General features: G+C 34.4%; 1 protein-coding gene across 2 annotated transcripts in view; it reads right to left on the reverse strand.

Annotated features, from left to right (window-relative positions):
* LOC149546545 (subtilisin-like protease SBT5.6) overlaps positions 1 to 22,731 on the reverse strand; it is a 152,564-nt gene that overhangs the window by 43,576 nt on the left and 86,257 nt on the right. For both annotated transcript variants that reach the window (XM_089791252.1, XM_089791251.1), the window contains exon 6: positions 20,757 to 21,327. In XM_089791252.1, the coding sequence (XP_089647378.1) occupies positions 20,757 to 21,327 (571 nt within the window). The remainder of the gene's footprint in view (positions 1 to 20,756; positions 21,328 to 22,731) is intronic.

Genomic DNA, 22,731 nt, shown 5'->3' on the forward strand with positions numbered 1-22,731 from the left:
GGGCCTAACACCTAAGACATGCACACATTGCGAAGACGTCTGCATGGCACACTTGCATCTACGATTCTATAGATGTGCACGAAGATGTTTGAGCATTACAAACTTGCCACCTTGTAGTATGCAACAACCAAAATGATGTCCCCGACATAGATTCTCTCCAGGTTTGATAAAAACCCTTCTAGGAGATCATTTTGGGTCTTCTATTCATGCTATTCACACTTCACAATTTTCTAGGAGCTCTCATATCACTTCACTCATTCATTTTTACTCAAGTTTTCATGCTCTTCATTCAACCTCAAGCTCTCTTTGCAACATCACTTATCTCCATAGCCATTTTTGCACTCCACATAACCATTTCTTTTGCAGGTTCATCTCCATCGCTACAAGTTCAAGCTCTTTACTAAGCTCTACGCTTCATAGCTGCACTCTCTTGGGCTTTTGAGGAGTTTTCCTTAAATCTTTACTAATGCTTTTATTGTTTTTGAGCATATCATAGCATCTTATCTCATTTCTCTTTACACTGTAGCATTTATATTTATTGTCTTTGTCATTTCAATACAATTATCTATAACCGATTATCATATCATGTCTATTTATCTATCTTATTTTTGGTTGTCTATGGAGTTGGAAACACCAAAATGAGTGTTTGACTAAGGAAAATCTCTCAAACGACCCAACACATGTCCTTGTTTGTTTGTGTACAGATTGGAGCTTTCTCGTGGTCTCTTGGTTATTCTTGAGGATCGTATGATCAACGACATTTAGGTTTACTCATTTCGCCCCCTTTCATTTTTTTCAGCAAATTATCATATCAAATCTATGATCTCTTTTATTTCGTCATTTGTATATTATCCTAGTAGCTTTTGTTTCATTATGTCATTGTTCACATTTTAGTCATTTTAGCATGCTAGGACTGGTCCCTTTATTTTCGGACTTGAAACTATCATTCTTGAACTTTGTCTATATAGGATGGTAGCGGGCCACACTAGTGTCCTCCAAATGCATTGTAGTCCTTAGGATTCACGCATCTATTCGTTACATAGAGCTAGCTAGTTTCAGGGCTTGATCTCCTAGACTTGTCTTTTTGGCCTCTATGATTAGAATGTTTGTATCTATCTAGTAGTGCCTCATATTTGCATTTATACATCTTGACCACACTAAAACCTCATTCACATCGACTTAGGCATTTTAATCACTAATTAAATGATCCTCATATAATTGGTCTAAATTAATTAAGTTAATCCCATGTTCAACTACTCGACATCGCAGTGCACTCCCACCCGTCTCACCAAAACTTTGAAAAATTAACTATTAATCATATTTTCCTGACACTCCTAGTCAGTTAAGTGAGGTGGTTAGAAAGGAATTATATATCCCTTTGAGACTTTAATCGGTCTTTAGGGGTTGCATTTTTCCTCCTCCACATATGTAAAAGCAATATTTGTTAATGTAATAATCAAACTCATTTGTTTTCAATAACCAAGGCCATATGTTTAGGGGAAAATGACATCAAAGATTTTAGTGATGTAAACTAGATGAAATGAGTTCATTAATTAAACACTTTCACCCTAAGCCATTCAATACAAGAGAAAGAGGGGCTTCAAAACATAACTCTTAATATAACTCAAGTTAGATTAGCAAAACCCAAATAGGATGAAGGGATGCCAATACTAAACCCAAATTATACTAAGGAAGTACACAAGTAATTCCTCTTTCGTGCAATATTTATTACCTTTAGATGTGTAATGCAAAAGCAAATTGAACTAATTGATTAAATGAAAAAGAAATAGATCTAGAGGCTATATGTATGCAATCAACCCAATTAAAGTAGGAAATTAGATCTATGATATGATATGAAGAAAAAGAAGAAATTCAACCTCAAAATGTGCAAGGGAAGCTCTTTTTTTTGTTCAAACAACCATGGATTTAACCACTACAGAAGATTTGACTGCAAACTAAGTAACAAAACAAAAACCTAGAAAACTCTAAAAATCTTAGACCACTAGGTACAAGTCGATTTGGGTGATGTCTACCAGTAGGTTTACAAAATGATAAACATGTTTCCAGAGCACAAAAATAAAGTTGAGCCAGAATATTCTAGAAGCTCCCGTTTGATAGTTTTTGGATTTGAATTCACAATTTCGATAACCTATTCTTGCATACAAGAAAAGCTGGTTCTTTATGGGGGGAAGGGGCTTGACTTAGGAATTAACCTTGAAAGGGACAAATATGAAAAAGCATGTAAAATAGTAAGACAAATGCAATGATTAACCAACCTTGATAAAACACTTGTTAGGAAATGTTCTATTATTGCTAGATGTTGTTGATGTTGAATCTTCAATAGGAATGTAGGAAATCTCCATAATTGCAATGGTTCTCACAAATACCAAATCATGTTGCTATGGATGTAGATGTGCACAAAGGAAGAAGAAGATGAATGTCACAATATAGATTTCGTCCCTTGATGACCAACAAAACACTATATCTCAATGAGGAAATGCCCACAAAGGATCCTTGAATCTTGAAAACACCATGAATGGTTGAATGCCTTACGAAGTGCCTTCAACCTTCTAGCTTGAGTGTCCTTAAGTGTGTTTAGATGTCTTGTGATTGCTAGTAGATGTGAAAATGAGGCACCCAAGTTTCTTTTTTTACTAGTTTTTGGGATCGAAAACAAAGCAAGCCAACAAGGTCACCCAATTTTCAAAATTAAATCCCCAAGACAAAATTGGACCTGAGACCAAAAATGCCCAAGGTACAGGTTAACCTAGTCGACCTATAGTGGTATAGGTTAACCTAGTTGATCAATACTAGGCTTACCCCAATGAGGGGTAAACTTGAGGTCTCAAAAACTACATAGACATGACTGAAAAAGAGGAATCAGAATCAAAAAAGAATTGTTTGAGCACAAATGCATCCATGGTCCATAAAATCATTAAAGGGTGGGAGCTAGAAGATCTTAAATGATGGATGATTCCATCTTAAGATTGCACATTTAGCCTCCACTTTAGTAGGAGCATGAGCCTAATTCATGCTTGTTATAAAGCAGATCAAATGCATGAGCTAATCTTATTATGACTAAGGAGACAAATAAACTACTAAGGTGTTAGAAATAGATAATACTGATTGGGGGGGGGGGGGGGGGGGGGGGCGGGAAGGGGGGTGTTGAATCAATATTCTGCAAACTTTTGCTCACAATCGAATATTGTTAATTTCTTTATAACTTGCATATGAAAGTAAACCAATAATGCTGAATAGTAAATATAACCACACACATAGAGAAGTCATACCACCATTATTTGTTAACTAGAGAAACTCCAGCCAGGGGAAATCCCCAATGGGGATGATACCCACTAGATGATTCACTAGACAATAGGATATGGTTAAGGATATTGACCCTGTTAAGAGTCTATGAAGTACATATAGTGTCTTGAGTCCTTGTTAAAGGACTAGGCCTTGTTAGAAGCCTCAACCCTGTTAGGAGTTGCTACAACTTTGTTAGGAGTTGGTAGATCAAGTATAATGTATGCAAGAAGAGCCTACTGCCCTAACATGTAATTATATAATTCAATATTCTGCAAACTTTTGCCCTCAATTGAATATTGTTAATTACTTTATAACTTGCATATGAAAGTAAACCAACAATGTTGAATGATAAATATAACCATACACATAGAGAAGTTATAACACCATTACTTGTTAACTAGGGAAACCCCAACCAAGGGAAAACCTTGGTGAGGATGATTCCCGCTAGATGATTCACTAAACAATAGGATACAATTAAAGATATTGACCCTGTTAGGAGTCTATCAAGTACATATAGTGTCTCGAGTCCTTGTTAGAAGCCTCAACCTTGTTAGGAGTTGCTAAAAACCTGTTAGGAGTTGGTAGATAAAATATAATGTATGCAAGAAGAGCCCATTTCCCTAACATGCAATTATATAATTCAGTTCTTTCACAAAATAGATATACATACAATACTTGCTTGCTGCCGTAACTTGCACTTTCTCTAATCTAACATCAAATTTCACATCACATAAGGCTCACAGATGGTTCTAACAATAGTTCGCATGCCACATCTAATCATGCAACTTCCAAAATGTCTGCACATCACATACATTCACTTCGTAACTCACATTCCCATTATCTGCACAACATAAGATCTTTACTTATATCTTGCACATTCACAAATTGTTGCTCAGTCAGCTTACATGTCTTCACACGCTTGACATAATATAAAATGATATCCACATAGTTGGCTTAACATGACTTAGTAATAATTTTGAAACCAAAATAATTCTTGAAGTCATACAACTCCGTTTTTTGCTATGCTCTGTTCTGCGTTGTTAAATACCAGCATAGTTAAACTTATTGTAACTTTTTCTGTATTGACTATACACACATGCACACTAGTACACATCATAATGAAGGTGTGACAAAGCTTTCCTCAATTGCACATAAGCTAACTCTCTGTGCATTGTTTGTACTGTTAAGATTTGTTCATTGTACTCTTGCAAATTGTCTAATACTTAGACAAATTTCTTTCTTTGTATGCATATATGAAATGCTAAGTATATATTGCCATAAATGACAACCATCAAGATATCTAACTGACCATATTGCCAACAATCTCCCCCTTTGGCATTGATGGCAACATTTGGGAAAATTGGTTGAGTCCCAAAATTATGTCATACATAACAAAATCAAATGAAATAACTACACAAAAATTGCCTTCAATACATAACAATTTTATTCATGTTTTGATGGATCATTACATTTATTATCACTCCTTTACATTGATACATAAATAAGCTCCCCCTTACATATACATTTACATCTATACAATTTTCCTCTACATAATAACATAATACTCCCTATCAAAAACTTTATCACAAAAACTTGCTACCTGTTGTTGATCATCTTGTTATTCTGGAAATGCAATTTGCAAAATTAATCTTTAGTTTGTCAAAGTCCTTCTTCCAGTTGCCTTTGACTGTATCTAATATATTGATGAGTGCACAAAGTGCATATGATGCCACTTCAATTGTGCTCAAGTTAGTATTGATGAATTTGTCATAGGAACTCTTTGTTGAAAGACATTCCTCCAATAGCCTCTGGAAAATTACAACCTTGGGTGCCAGATATTCTTTGAGAACAGAGAATCTTCTTATTACCTTCTCCTTGTCACATTCAATGCTTCTGACAACATTGTGGATCTTCTCAATCTCATTCTCAGAATCTTCAATTATGATCTCTGGTTGCTGCAATCTTGTAGTGAGTGACTAAAGCTCACTCATATGGCCTTTGATCTTTGTATCAAAATAAGATAAGTAAGTGTAAGACATTGTGCATTGTCCATACAACTTCTTATCTTTAGCAATACATTGTGTCAACTCTTTGATGTTTCCATCAAGTGCCTTCAAATCATTATGCACATTAGTGCACACTGTGTTGAATAGGGCTGCATCTTGTTTACTCTGTGCTTGTGTTGCTGCCACTTCAGTTAAGGTTGTGAATTCCTCATCAAAGATCTTCACCAAATCTTTTGCCTTGACCTGCAAGTCGAGATTAGCTACAGTTGTAGAAATTGTCTTCTGCATGCACTCCAAAACTTCAGCAAGGGTCTTCTCCAATTACTTCACATATTTATTTTTCTCAAACAATTTTCTCAAAGTGCCCATTAGCTCTTCCTGGTCATCATCATCAGATGGAATAAGTACTGTTGCTGATGTTCCAGCTACTAATACTACTAAAGATATAGTAGTCTTTATCTTCTGTTTCTCTGCAATCTTCTTTTCCTCAAGCTCTTTCTTCTTCTTCTCTTCTTCTTCTATCTTTTTCTTTTCTTCTTCATCTTTCTTCTTCTTCTCCTATTCTTCTTTCAACTTCTTCTCCTGTTCTTCTTTCTGCTTCTTTTCTTTTCTTTTCTGCATGTTCCTTTCTCTTTTTTTCTTCTTCTTCCTTCTTCTTTTTCTCTTCCTCTTCATTATTAGAATTGGTATAGGCAATGATATTGCCAACAATATTTGCCCCATATGTTACAAATGGATTCTCCTTTGTATCCACAGTCATGTGTGTACTTTACACTTGCATGGATTCAATACCCATAACAATGTTAGGTAGAGATAGTGCTTGCTGTGTCCCTTCTGCCTCTTCCTCTTTAGCAGAATGTGTATCTACCTGCACATATACTGGATTATCTTCCTTTTCTTGCACACTCTCCTTAGATATCGAGGACATGTATTTCATTATAGCTTCCTTTGTTTCTTTCCTTACCTCCTCATTATTGCCTCCCATAAGAAGAATTGCTCTTTTTTTGTTCCTTAGCAAGGGTTCAATACCTTTCAAAATTTTCTCAAATTCTTCTTTTGATCCAACATCACATAACTTATTTATGGATGTGATTCTCATATTCAAATCTTCTTCAATCACTCTTCTCTTCCTATTGATCAATCTATTGTATAAGTCTTCATGAATCTTATTTTGAATGCTATCAAATCTCTTATTCCTTAGAATCATATTTCTTATTATGACATTCTCTAATTGCCTCCTATCCATACTACTATACATGCTATAAAATTTATTCAACTGAACAAAATTGTCATCATTTATAATCTGCATATTCGGATTCTCTACCTTTGTTTTCCATGCCTTCTTGCCTGTGGCTGTCCTGGCTTCCTGTGCATCTTGCTTAACAGGTTTATCTTCATCATCATCAACTGAGCTTTCAGAACTGCTGACTTGCATGGTTTTCCTCCTTTTAATGGGCCCACTGCTAATTTTCTTTACTCTTTTCTTTGCTTGAGGTGCATGTTCTTGCTTAACCTTCACCAGTCTCCCTGACTTCCTCTGTGCAGTAGGTGCTTCTACCTCTAACTGCCTTCTTGCTTTCTCTTATAGGTTGCACTTGCGCAACTACTACATATGCTGCAATGGGAGCTTGCACACATGGTTGTGCCACTGTTACTCCCTTTGAAGGTCTTGCTACCAAAACTTTTGTCTGTTCACTAACCTTCATTTCTAGCACAATTCCCTTTATCTTGTTGAATTCCTACCTAGTCATGCCAGATTCCTTGAGTATGGAATCTATCTCCTTCTCTACTTTCTTCTTGATCTCCTTGCTATGGAGTTCAAACTCTACAATCCTTAATCTTTCATCATATGTTCCCAATCTAGGACATTCTGTGTCCTACTCAAACTCGAGTATGATTTGCGCATACCCTTCAATTAGTTATGCACTCATCTCATAGCCCATAGGCTCAATAGATTTTACTATAGGTATCACTACTTTCATGTGGGTGTTGTTTCCACCATGAAGCACAAGTCATCCTTATACTTCTCTACCATAAAGGGAGGCATCCTATAGCTCAATTTCATCTCAGACTAAAAATTCTTCATCATCCTGTCAATATCAATGTCTCTGACATTTTTAGGTTTAGATTTGTAGCTTTGAGTTACAATCTTCACTGCACACTCGCTACTATCCCAATTTATCACTTCAGAAAACTTCCTTGTAATAAAGAAGAACAAATGAGTGAATAGGGACTCAAATCCAAATACTGTGCTCTTTGTTTTCTTTATCTTTGCAATATTGTCCAATAGCTGCACTTTGATAATGTCACACAAATTAGCTTTTCTCCTTTCAATGGCCATCACATATGTTGTATGAAGGAACTAGTACAAAGTTTACCCTTGATCCATGGTTCAACTTGTACCCTAACATTTTGGTCGACAATTTGACTCCTTTATACTGAATATGATCAACCCTCATATTCCTTCTGTCAAACTTGGTTTTCAGGTTTGCCTCCACTATTTTCCTGACGCTTTTCTCATTAACAAGATTACAACCTTTATTGCTAAATCCTATGACCTTGTGGATTAGGTCATTGTCAATGACAATCTACACATCACCCAACCAGAACATATCATCATGTATTTTGCTCAATATAATTTAGGTCCACTCGTGATTATCAAATTTTGTGTAGAACATATACTTCACCAAATTCAAATCTTCAAGGTGTGCATACACAAACTTCAAGGATAAGTCATTATTACACATGACTCCTAAGTCCTTGTGAATTTCCTTATCACCTATACTCTCATTTTTGCGATGTATATAATTCCTTATATCTTCTACATGTAACACATTTTCTAGAACTTGTGAAAATGCACATACATGAGCATCTAATAAAGAAACAAGTGTTTCTTGAACTCATACCTTGGTCTATCACTAACATCATGCACTCTTTGACTAGCCATTCCTTTATAACAGTAACTGCTTCAAGAAAACTAGATTCAATACTTTGTAAAATACCTCAAATTTGTGATTTTAGGGCTTCTGCAACTTTCATCTTCACAAACTTGCTTCACACTTCAGTTGCTGCCAAATCACTCTTTAATTCACTCAAGACACTTCGCCTGAACAAATGGTATATCAAATCTTGTTCACGATCCTTAAATCATTTCAAATCACACTACTCAATAAATGCATATCTACCACAAACTCAAAATACTGTCTTTGTTTACCAATGACCTTGATCTTATAATTCCCACTTACTGTGATCACATCAAGACTTGCACACTAAACCATAGCTTTCTCTCTATCTTTTACCTTCTGTTAACAACGCAATCTCCAACTCACTCTGTAACATCAGTTCTGACCATTGATGCTTTGCTACTTCTACAACAACTTAATTCAGATAGGTTGAGTCACAAACAATTTGTGACTTCAACTTTCCATCATGTGCATCAAAGAATTGCTCTTCTTTATATTGTATGCGAACTCTTTGGATTAGAAGCCTTCATAAATGCTTCTTTGAATTCCTCAAAATGTTTCTTGACTGTGTCTTTTTGATTGTTGTTGCCTCCATTTTCATTCCTTCTATCATTCTTGTTGTTCCTTCTGTGATTAGAGTTCCTATTAAAGTTCCCTATGTCCATTCTACAAAATCTTGTTGTGTGTCCAAAGTTATTCCATAACTGACATATAGGTGCATTTCTCCTCTAATTGTTCCCATTTTGAGTTTCAGGTGCTCTACAATTCCTTGCAATATGTCTAGGATTGTTACATTTGTAAGAAACAAACTGCTTTCTCTCACCATTGGGTTTCTCTCCATCATTAAATTTGCTTTGTGATTTACTTCTTCCATTACCTGCAAGGTTAGTATTTCTAAACATTCTACTATTCTTATTATCATCAACAAACTTAGGCTTCTTACATTCTACTACCTTATGTCCATAACCATGATAATTATAACAATAGAAATTTGTAATAGGTTTAAAAGAATTACCTATGCAATCTCTCTTCATATGTCCAACTTCATTACATATGAAACATCTACCTCTGAATTCATCTCTTACCTTTTTGGATGAATCATCTTTCTTAGGTTCTTCAACTTGGTCTGTTGTTCTAAGTTCTTCAAATTTCTTTGTCAATTTAGTTTTACTTTTCTTTAGGGATTTCTGCTATAGAATCTGGTTCTATCCTAATCTCATCTTTCTTTGCTGACTTCTCTCCAAGAAGATATTCAAGGCCTATCTTGTCATAAGGTCTTCGATGAAATATCTGTTCATCAATTTTCTCAGAACTTGTGTAAAGTTTCTCTAACTGCTGTTTTGCTTGTGTTAACTCTCCCTTCACAATGATGTTGTATTTTTCCAACTCTGCATGCTCTATCTTAATAGAATCTAATTCAGATGTCACTTGACTTAACTAGGATCTAAGGTTTGCACTCTCAGATTTTAGATCTAGTTCACTCTTATTGCCACTAGTCTTAAGACTCAACTTTAGTTCAACAATTTTCAACTCATGTTTCAAGATCTCATTCTCTTTCTTGAGATTTTTTGTATCATCATTAACACTGATCTATGGAAAAGTTTCCTTGCCAGATTTTAGATCATCAATTTCATCTTCCAACTTGCCAATGTAAACTTATGCATATTTATATCCATCTTTCAAGTTATCTCTCTCTTCAATAAGAAGGTCAATCTATTCAAGAACTTCTTCAAGATTCTTCTTCAACTGTTCCATATTCCATATTCACTAGGATCTTACTTAAGTTGTTAAGCTTTTTCAAAGTAATTGTACTCTGATACCAATTGTTAGAAATATATAATACTAAGTGGCGGGGGGGTGGTGGGGGGGCGAAATAGTATTCTACAAACTTTTGCCCACAACTGAATATTATTAACTACTTTATAACTTGCATATGAAAGTAAACCAACAATGCTAAACAATAAATATAACCATACACATAGAGAAGTCATAACACCATTATTTGTTAACTAGAGAAACCCTAGCCAAGGGAAAACTCTAGTGGGGATGATACTCACTAGATGATTCACTAAACAATAGGATCCAATTAAGAATATTGACCTTGTTAAGAGTCGATGAATTACATATAGTGTCTTGAGTCCTTGTTAGAAGCCTCAACCTTGTTAGGAGTTGGTAGATCAAATATAATAAATGCAATAAGACACCACTACCCTAACATGCAATTATACAATTTAGTTCCTTCACAAAATAGATATACATGCAATACTTGCTTGCTATTGTAACTCGTAGTTACTTTGATCTAACATCAAATTTTGCATCACATAAAGCTCACAGATGGTTCTCACAATAGTTTGCATGTCACATCTAATCATGCAACTTCCACAATATTTGCGCATCACATACATTCACTTCGCAACTCACATTCCCATTATCTGTGCAACATAAGATCTTTACTTATATCTTGCGCATTCGCAAATTGTGGCTTAGTCGGCTTCCATGTCTTCACACACTTGACATTATATAAAATAATATCCACATAGTTGGCTTAACATGAATTAGTAATTATTTTGAAACCAAAATAATTCCTAAAGCTGTACAACTCTGTTTTCTGCTATGCTCTATTCTGCACTGTTAAATACCAACATAGTGAAACTTACTATAACTTGTGTTGTACTGACCGTACACACATGCACACTAGTACACATCATAATGAAGGTGTCACAAAGCTTTCCTCAACTGTGCATAAGCTAACTCTCTATGCATCATTCGTACTATTAAGATTTGTTCATTGTACTTTTGCAAACTGTTTAATACTTAGACAATTTTCTGTCTCTGTATGCATAAATGAAATGCTGAGTATGTGTTGCCATAAATGACAACCATCAAGACATCTAATTGACCATATTTCCAACATAACGCCCCAATAGACTTGAGCCTTTATCAATTCCAAAATCATAATAAGAGAGATGTCATTGACCAGACAAAAAAGGAGAAAGTTTGGTCAACTTGCCCAATGAGGTTTGCATTCCCAATTGTGAACCACATCAAAGGGGTAGGATTGAATAGTCTAACTGGTTTGTGTGCTTGGTAGTCAATCCCATAAAAACATGAAGGTGGGACAAAATGGTCTAGCAGGTTTGTGTGCCTGATAATCAACCCCACAAAAAAAAGGGTAGGATAGTATGGTCTAGTAGAATTGTGCCCTATAGTCAATCCTACAAACATTGTGCCTTGTGGTGGCTTTACACCCCAGTGATATAGTGCTCTTATACCATGAGGATGGTTTGTATATGTGCCCGGATAGGTGAAATGGTCTAACAAGTGTGCGCGACAAGCTAGTCAACCAATCCAAAACATGTAAAAAGGGAACGTAACTAATCCTAACAAGTTGTGTCATGCTAGTGTATGCTATATGTCATGCTTGGAATGAGAAAAAGCATATGCAAATAAGGGGACGATGTAAAATCACCCCCCTATAGCGGTATAGGTCAGCCTAGGTAACCTATTCTAGGCTCACCCCAAGGAGGGGTAAACTCGAGGTCTCAAAAACTACACAAACATGATTGGAAAAGAGGAATCAAAATGGGAAAAGAACTGGTCGACCGAAAATGCATCCATGGTTCATAAAATAATTAAAGGGTGTCTTAAATGACAGATAATTCCATCTTAAGATTGCACATTAAGCCCCCACTTTAGTAAGAGCATGAGCTTAATTCATGCTCATTATGAAGTAGATCAAATACAAGAGCTGATCTTATTATGACTAAGGAGACAAAGAAACTACTAAGCCCCCAACAAACTCAAGCCTTTATCAATTCCAAAATCATAATAAGAGAGATGTCACTGACCAGACAAAAAAGGAGAGAGAAAGTGTGGTCAACTTGTCCAATAAGGTTTGCGTTCCTTATTGTGAACCACATCAATGGGATATGATTGAATAGTCTAACAAGTTTGTGTGCTTGGTAGTTAATTCTATAAAAAAAAGAAAGGTGGGACCAAATGGTCTAGCAGGTTTGTGTGCTTGACAATCAATCCACAAAACAAAAGGGTAGGATTGAATGGTCTAGTTGGATTGTGTGCTCAATAGTCAATCCTAGAAACTTTGCACCTTGTGGTGGCTTTACACCCTTGTGATATAATACTCCTATACCGCGAGGATGGTTTGTATATGTGCCAGGATAGGTGAAATGGTCTAACAAGTGTGTGCGACAAGCTAGTCAACCAATCCAAAACATGTAAAAAGGGAGAGTAACTAACCCTAAAAGTTTTGTTATGCTAGTGTACTCTATATGTCATGCCTAGAATGAGCAAAAAAATATACACATAAGGGGAAGATGTACACCCACCCCCTCCTATAACAGTATAGGTCAACCTAGGTGACCTAGACTAGGCTTACCCCAAAGATGGGTAAACTTGAGGTCTCAAAAACTACATAGACATGATTGGAAAAGAGGAATCAGAATTGGAAAAGAACTGCTTGAGCACAAATGCATCTATAGTCCATAAAATCATTAAAGGATGGGAGCTAAAAGGTCTTAAATGATGGATAGTTCCATCTTAAGACTGCATATTTAGCCCCCACTTTAGTAGGAGCATGAGTTTAATACATGCTCATTATAAAGTAAATCAAATGCAAGAGCTAATCTTATTATGACCAAGGAGACAAAGAAACTACTAAGCCCCCAACAGACCTGAGCCTTTATCAATTCCAAACTCATAATAAGAGAGATGTCATTAATAAGACAAAAAAGGAGAAAGTGTGGTCAACTTGCCCAATAAGGTTGGCGTTCCTTATTGTGAATAACATCAATGGGATATAATTGAATAGTCTAACAAGTTTGTCTGCTTGGTAGTCAATCCTATAAAAACATAAAGGTGGGACCAAATGGTCTAGCAGGTTTGTGTGCTTGACAATCAATCCACAAAACAAAAGGGTAGGATCGAATGGTCTAGTAGGATTGTGTGCCCAATAGTCAATTCTACAAAATTTTCATCTTGTAGTGGCTTTACACCCTCGTGATATAGTAATCCTATACCATGATGATGGTTTGTATATGTGCTAGGATAGGTGAAATGGTATAACAAGTGTGTGTGTGTGACATGCTAGTCAACCAATCCAAAACATGTAAAAAGGGAGAGTAACTAACCTTAACAAGTTGAATTATGCTAGTGAACTCTATATGTCATGCTTGGAATGAGCAAAAATATATAAAGGTGAGGATATGGACAAAGAATGAGATTCAAGAATTTGTTGCATACATTCTAAATGTTGTTAATTGTTTGTGGCTCATAAGGATTGAATCCTAATCCATTCTTATACCCCTCATTGCCTAAGGGCACTTGAATTCCTTGTTGTTTACCACATATACTCCCAATGAATCCATGCTTTGCTAATAAATGATAACCAAGACCATGACACAAAGCCATTTAAGGACATAGTGAATCTTCCTTAGTCACCATGTTACCATAACTAGGTTTGATAGATTCATCATGAGTGAAATCAACAAAAAAGTTGTCAGAAAGAGGAGCTATTTTAGATTTCATAAATGAAAGGTTAGAAACTCAATATTCTCTAATAAAATCTGGTGTGAAATCTAAGGATCCCCAATTATCTTTTGAAAGAACACTTGTAGGAGGATCATTGTTAGATTCTTGATCTTGTTTCTCCTCAATATTTAAACAACTATTTGGCCTCTCATTTGCATGAAGAGTGTACATTGTAATTAAGAGTTGAAGGAATAACATTCATACTATGTAACCAAGGTCTACCCAAAAGAAGGATGTACTTAAGAGGTCCAAACATGACATGAATGTGAGTTTCTGAAAAAATAAAACCTACTTTAATAGGTAAAGTGATGATGCATAAGGTTTTCTTAGAAATATTACCAAAGCCACATTTAGGAACATTGTTAGGTTGAATAGTTGAAAGAACAACTTTAATTTCTTTGAACATGTCCTTACGATAAACATTAAGCCCAAACCCATTATCGATTAATGTCCTATGAATGAGATTACCATTGATAAGGACAACTATAATAAGAGTGTCATTGTGATCTTGAATTTCTTTAGGAGACAAATCATCATGAGTACACACAATTGGAGTTGGATTGGGGCAACACTCATGAATTGCAAAAGGGAATTGATATTACCTTGACTAGGTGTAGTTGGAAGACTGGTTAAAGCACTTTGTAAGGCTTCATGATATGTAAGAGATGTTTGAAGAAGTTCCCTAAGAGAAATCTTGGTAGGGGTATTATGTAATTACATTACAAAATCACATTCCATTCCAAGATTTTGAGGAAGTTGGGGTGGAAGAGGAAGAATAGGTTGTGAAGGTGGGAGATAAGTAATAGGTTGAGGATTATTTCTTGTATGATAGGTGTGAGACATAGTTTGATAATCCAAAGAATCACTTAGTTTCCTTTTGATAGTTATTGGAGGACAAACTTTAAGGATGATGAACCTTTAAGGATGATGAGAGGTTTATTTCATGGAGGGTAGCCTTTAAGAGTGAGAATAGGCTTATTGACAATCATGGGTTGAGAAACATGAACTTGATTAGGATATTGCTTCTTCATAGAGTCATGACTACAAGGGAGATCATTAAGGAGATTGATATCATCCCCTTTACCTAAGGAATTCTTAGAATATGGATTGTGGACTTCCATTAATGCTTCATGTCTACTAGGAGTATCAAATGAAGAAAAATTCAAATTGATAATATAATTTATAATGTCTTCCTCTTATAATAAAACCTCCCTAAGAGGAGGGTATGTGTTAGGAGAAGAAGAAACATCAAGCTACCAAGGATACACTTTTCCCTTGGTTAAGTGCTTTTTGGTTGTCACGTGATGTCACATCTTACATCAACATGTTGGTTTAGATTAAGGATACACATCCTTAATTGTAATATTGTTCATTGGTTGTAATTTAGTTTCCATAGTAGATAAATCTCTTATTGTGGAACCTAAACATGTCATCCTTCACAAGGATCCTTTTTACTTCTTGCATCATATTTCTTTGCATTCTTCACTTCCATGGCGTCATATAAATTGTGACCTCTTTGAGTTGGACTAAGTGTTTCTTGTGTATACTATTTTGATGTTGAAATTACTTTATCCTTGTTGATCACTTCCTTAAGATGAAAAAATTGCACTAATTTTTTGAGGGGGGGGAGAGGGTGGCGCACGCATTCATAGCCTCCTTATCACATATATTTATTCATTTCAGCATGAAAAATATAGTATAGTAGCAATGTGTAATTTTCTAGGGCTAGTTACTCTCCCTTTTCACATATTTAGGAATGGTTAAATAACATAATACAATTTTCTAGACCATTTGACCTATCCTAGCACATATATATCCAATATCGATGGTGATAGATTAATTGATCCATGTGGTGCACAAAAAAATCAATCCTCATGGATACAACAAACCCCAAGATCTATTCGTGAGCTGCACCTAGGAAAAAGCTGCCTAAATGGAAAAGTCTTTTTGATAGCATCAACTACTAGACACACAAACCTGCTAGACTATTCAATTCTGTCTTTTATGTGGCTCATAGTAAGACACACACATTTTACTAGGTGAGGCAATCACATCCCCTTTTTTTGTTTTGTTAGCATTCTCTCTCTTTGCATGATTTTAGGCACAAGGAGAACTCAAGTCTATTGGGGGCTTGATGTTTCCTTCTCTCTTGAATTTTTTTAAGATCATTTTATTCATTTGATCTACTTGACCATGAATTTGAGTTCATGTCATACTCCCACTAAAGTGGGGATAAATGTACCAATTTAAAAAGTGTACACTTTCTTTGTAATACCTTTTCAGCCCTCCCTTTTGGTGATCTCCTAGAACATAGATGCATTTATGCTTGATCTATTGGCTTTTCTTGAGTTTGTATCTATTTTTGACCATTTTTTCTGTATCCCCAATATCTTGGAAAGTATCCTCATACTTGAGGTCTTCTAGGTTGAGGTCAAGATCAATGTTAACCCAAGGCATTTTGCCTCTGGATCCTTGGCCCATTTTTGGATTTTAAATTTTTTCCCTTCCTAGTGTAGTTGGCCCTTTCAATTTTGATCTTAAATCGGTATAAAAGGAGACCTTCTCACTTCATTTGATCATCCATTAAAATCTAAGGTGATCCATTCCACAAAAGCAATCCATAACTTCAAGCATGCAAGACATCATTTGTAAGAAAATTTTCAACGTGCATTCAAGGAGTTCAAGTCTAGCACACAAGGATTCATTGAAGTTCCTATTTTATGTAATCAATCATGCATTTCCTTCTCAAGATCTATTTTCTTTCTTCATAGGAGATAGAGGAGTTGTTCATCAAGGAAAACATATCTACATTTATCAACATTACATAAGAATTCAATGCCTTAAAGAGTTCAAGAGTGTACTCAAATCCATGGATCTATGATTTGACACTTGTAGATCTATTGAATTTGTGGATACATCCTACATTATCATTCGATATCTTACATACATCTACATAAATACATTTATACACCTTTGTGGATAGCAATTCCAAATCCATCCATCAAGTAAGGTGAATATTTAGATTTGTCTTTCTTTTACATGCTTTCAAGTTTCAAGTTTAATTACTAAATTGGGGCTTAACTAATGTAAGCTCCTCACTACCAAAATAATTGCATTTTTCTTGTGTGTAGGAGCAAACTTGCAGGTTTTTGGTGTGATAAATTTGGATTAGAGATCTAGGGTTTTTGGTTTTTGTTAGACTTGTCGAATCATAGATTTCTTTGTAGAACAGGTTGATGTTGACCTCGACCTCAACGTAGCTTGTCCTTGACCTTAAGTTGTCCCTTACCAAAAGATCCTAAGTGCTAAATTTCTCATACCTAGTTCCATTTTAAGCCTAGGTGAAGGTTGATATTGACTTGGGCCCTCAAATTCAACCTTGACCCTCTAGGTTAGCCTTGTTCTGGAGTTCTAAGATTTTTTTCATTTGTAGATTCATCCATTCCGATCAAAGATCCAACTCTATTATCTACTATTTGGTAGTCAATTTCCAAATCTAAAGTGACATCTTGTACTAGCCCTAATCGTGTAGGAGCACCTAGGGTTTGGCTAAACCCTCATCCTTTTTGGCTTGTAAGTGGTCTTAGCCTAACTACTAAAGAAAAAAGGAATAAAATAAAGACCCTAGAGTGTCTTTGAGTTCTTAGTGAGTCATTCTAGGTGTTGGCAATAAGTTATTGGAAAAATGTTGTCATGTATTAGCAAAAGTTGCCTAGTTTGGTCAAACTGGGTCAAATGTTGGCTGTGATTTCACAATGGGTAAAAATGTGTAAAATGTGTTTAGATATTCTATAGAGACCTAAGTGGGTCCACTGGAGGTAATAGGGAGTGATATAGTGCTCAAAATGCAAAAGTTACAAAAGTTGTCATGACAATTTTGCAACTTTGCAAAGTTGTCATGACAAGAAATGACAATATTGGAGCAACAATTGAAGATTTAGTTATGGATCAATTTAGGCAGTTGACAGATGTGCACCTACGCTTGGTAAGGTCATTTCAGACTAGATTTTGGAGTTGGAATGCCATTGTATGAAATTTGGAGACTGAATGAAGCAATTTGCTTGAGCAATTTTATCATAGTCATCTTGCAACTTGATCATCTCTATTTCAGTGGATTGATTAAAGAAACTTTGTTGCATGTTTAAGAAGTGTCTACTGATAGTTAACTTAGTGCAAGATTTGAGAATTCCAAGACTTGTTTTGATAGGAGAAAGAAATTCATTTCTCATAAGCCTATTCATTGGTTTTGTTAGAGTAGGTTGTGCAAAAATGGCTCTAGACTGAGTTACATTGGGTGAACCATCATGACCCTTTGGAATTAGCCAGATCATTGTACATACATTGTAAATATGTGTTTTGGAGTCATTTTGTCATGGTTTGCTATTTTTTACCATCAAGCCCTAGGCGAGACCTAGTGTGCTTGATTAGGAGAATTGATGCTTACAGAGTTCAAATGAAGGAGGAATCTGATTGGTTTGTGCCAATAAGAATTGGAATGTGTAATGCATTGATAGAATACCCTATTCTTAGGACTCGGGGGAATTTGGAGGTCATTTGAACACCTCTTGGGGCTATGAAAACCAGACAACAAGGGTAAACTTGAAACCCTTATAGCTAGGCACATTTCTAGGAAGGCACTGTACTGGCACTTTGAGGGTCCAAGACCTAGAAATTATTAAGTACTCTAAAAAGGGTATTAGGAACATTGATTGGTTTGGGTCCTTGTTAAGGAAATTTTTGAGTTAATTGAGAAAAGATCTATAAGGAGGCCTAATTGAGGCTCAAGGGCTACTAGCCCTAAACAAGGGTTTTTGAGGATATTGATAAGAAAACATGGCAAGTTATAATCTAGAAGGTATCAAGATTTTTCAAATGAACCTAGATGGGATCCCTATAACCTACCATACTAAGGCTAAAGTCCTTGGAGAAGCTAGTGTAGATGTGGTGTATTGAAGTGGTGACTTGGAGTGAATGCAGATTGGGAAGTGGATTGATAGTGGGAACCTTTGGAAGGAGTGTTGTGTTAGAAACTTCTCCTTGAGTGAGGTCTAATGAGAACCCTCAGAAGGACAAATAGTGAGCCTTTGTAGTCCTAGAAGTGAGTTATGGCAAGTGATAAGGTCTAAAGGTGAGTTTGATTATTCATTCTTTATTTTATACCACTTACTTTGATTGTATTTGACCTAATCTTTCATTTTATTAGTTATCATACATGTTTTTACATTACTTCCATTTCTATTAGTCCACTTTCAATAACTTACAATTCCTTCTCTTAGGGAAAGGATGAACAAAATCCAAGAGACTTTCATATTGAGAAGATCACACATTGGTACTTCCCTTTGTAGTAATGAGATCTCCCTTGTGGAGGAATCTTGGTATTCCTCCTATTCTTGTGTGTGAGTAAATGGGATTTATTCCATTACATCATGGTGTATTCCTTTTTACCCATTATAGTTTCCATGAGTCCCACATTACAAATTTGTAGGACACATTCATGGTACATACTAAGGATAGAAACCATAACAATTTTTTTTTGTCATAGATAATAATTGTGTTTGGATCTCATTCTACATCCATTTCAACCAATTTTGAAACTTCATCCTCTTTAATGCGGCTTGGAACACTTGAATTAATAGTGACATATATTGACATCAGCACATGGAGACACACGATCTATTTTATATCCCTTATGAGATGGTTACCTCATCTCTCTTCTTGGTGGTGAAGTTCATTCTACATTCACTATTGGAATTATTCCTTCCAAAGAGGAGGAATGCCTATTGTATGTATTGGATTCTCTTTTCATTCAAGAATTCACCTTTTAATACAATTTAATTATTAATTAGTAGGGGAATCTATAGTCTCAATTTATATCTATGTAAGGATATCTATTATATATTTGGGACTAATGTAGTTCTTAGGAGGTGTAGAAGATTCCTTCATTTGTCAGATCTTTAACCACTTATGTTTATTTTATTGTACTTTTTTGTTGGGTGGGATGGGAGGGGGGTTGTTCTCATATGCTCTGTCCCCATTACTTCATTCATAATAAGATTATCTTTTTGAAGAAATCTAATGCTACCTAAAAGTTATGATCCATTTTTTGCATTTGTTTTACTCTCCCTAAGTTTCACTTTAAGGGGGGTTTTTTGTGAATAGGACATTTTACCTAGCAAGGTCTTATCTCATATATTAAGTGTTTCACCTAGCCAGGTCATATTTCATCATATTCACAAATTTAAGTTTAGATAGGCCTTTCATAATATTTATACAAACCACTCATACAAATATGATGTCCTATTTATTTATCTATGAAAAATATTAAGATAATTTTCATAATCTTGATTTGTCTCATCTCTCAATGTTGTCTATGTGCAAGCGAGGTCACAAATGGACATTAAATCGTGGCTGTAGTATCATTTATCCAATATTGATCGTTGCATCATTATCTCATCCACAATGAAGAAAACATATTCTCTTGAAAGACTATATTTGTCATTTTAGATCATCTTAGGTCATTAGAGTTCACTATCATCTGTAACATAAAGATATATGTAACCAATTTTAGCTCATATATTTTTACAAATGGAATCACACCTTGCAATATTCTAATGATGGAAAATATATCATCTTATAGACTTACTCTTAAAGTAGATAAATCAAATTTAAAATTATTATAGTCATATAATAATTATGAAACACTTTTTGAGAAATAATAATTTATTATATTGGTATCAAAATAATCATATGTTTTTATTTCACTATTTCAATTAGAAATTTCACCTTCAACGTATACCTTGTCTTCTTTTAAAATAATCTTCTTAGATATGCTGTAAAAAAACTTTTAAATACTCTTAATGAAAAATTAAAACATTTATGAGAAAAGAAAACATACAAATAAATTATTTTCAAAAGAGATAAGAATGATACATACAATTAATTTGGTACCATCTCCAAGAAATATATGTGATGGGAAAGAACGATCAACACTACTAGCACCCACTGTGATGATCCATGGAGCAAGATTTGATGCAGTAGAAGGAGAAGGACCATCATTACCAACACTACAAACCACAATGATCCCTAGCTTCATAGCATGCAAACTTCCAAGTGTAATGGCATCATCTATGTATCCCTCTAGTGGAACATTACCCCCAATTGATATACTCAAGACATGAACACCATCATATAGTGCGTCATCAATTGCTGCCAACATGTCTGCATCAGTACAAGTAGATTCACTAAATGGATTATCTCCTAGGATTGGCCAACATACTTTGTACATTGCTAGCCTAGCCATCGGAGCTCCTCCTACAGCTTTTCCAGAAGCATATTCTCCCAATGAAGATGCATTTCTTACCTCTCGTCCTACTGCAATAGAAGATGTATGTGTACCATGCCCACTATTGTCTCGAGGTGATCGATAGTCAGGGGTGCTTGTCACATTCAAGGGGCCATAACTAGCTTCATATCCTTTCAAATAATACCTTGCACCTATCAATTTCCTATTATCAAAAGAAAAATTAGTAACCAATACGAAAGATTTAAAATAGATAAAAAATGTACATATGGAAATTACTGCATGAGAAAAATATAATCTATATCATGTCCTTTTGAGAATTTCAAATATGTAACTATTAGTGACTATAATTAGTATTATTTTAAAAATAAATTTTAGAATTTATATTTTATATAAGGATGATATAGTCTATCAAAATTTTATGTTTGTGTGATTTACTTTAGTTTTAGTTTCATATTAAATCACTTTATATGGTTGAGTTTACTTTTTCAATTAGGTTATTAAAATAAATTCATAAATGATATTTCTAGGAATTTTGAATATTAATAAAATTAGACTTTCAAAAAATATCATGCATGAAAAATTATATGATTGTGGAATGAATGAGATCAAAGATATGAAAAATATTAGCTTACATACAATAATTTGGACCTCGATAATGAAGTTGCAAATAAATAAAGATAGCATGCATTTGGATGAGATGATGGGTATGTGTAATACCACAAATAGATATATGTATTTTGGACAAGTTATTGAAAATTGATTGAAACTTTCTCAAATGTTACAACATGCAAAATATTATAATGAATGTCGAATAAAACTTCAATCTTGAATATTGTGCTATAAATTGTATGATGCCTTATATTTTTAAAAAATGCAAATTTATATAATGCTCATTTCTCTTTTAGATGATGATATTTATTAAGAAGTAATCTTTGCTAATAACATAATGCAAATACTATGTACATTACCATTCATCATTAAAAATTTTATTTAGTTTTTTCTTTAATTTTTTTAATATAATTTTATTTTAATAAAAATTTACTGCAAATAATATGTATACATAATGCATTATAATGACTATCAATTTAATTAAATATATTAGTTATATTCAACATTTAAATGATTTACTCTGTTGTTTGAAGAATGATTTAAATAATTAAATTTATTTTTTTTAAAAATAAAATTTTCATACTATATGTCTACATAATATTGATTAAATAAAATGATACATTATTCATCTAGATATCACACTAACTAGTTTTAAGAAGACTCTAAAAGCACACACATACATTTTAAGGGTTTAGAACTATAGTGAAGACATACTTTGACTTATACTATCTTAAGTTCTAAAGTAGATATAGTAATGGTTAAAAAATAATTGAATTTTAAAATTGTATTTCACAATGTATGATATTAATTGTTAAAGATAGGAATAATTATAATTAAATAATTTAAATACATTCTTGATTTGGGTGAGTTAAAGGAGATGATTATAAAATTGACTTATAAGATTTTTGGAAATGATTATATTCATGGTATCAATCAAGTTCTAGAGGTAGCTTGGTATGGAATTGACACACCTCTAGTCATTTATTTGAATGCTTAC

This window comes from Cupressus sempervirens, chromosome 7, assembly GCF_028749045.1.
Source record: "Cupressus sempervirens isolate cs-2001-9-10 chromosome 7, ASM2874904v1, whole genome shotgun sequence".
In the NCBI taxonomy this organism is placed as follows: Eukaryota; Viridiplantae; Streptophyta; class Pinopsida; order Cupressales; family Cupressaceae; genus Cupressus; species Cupressus sempervirens.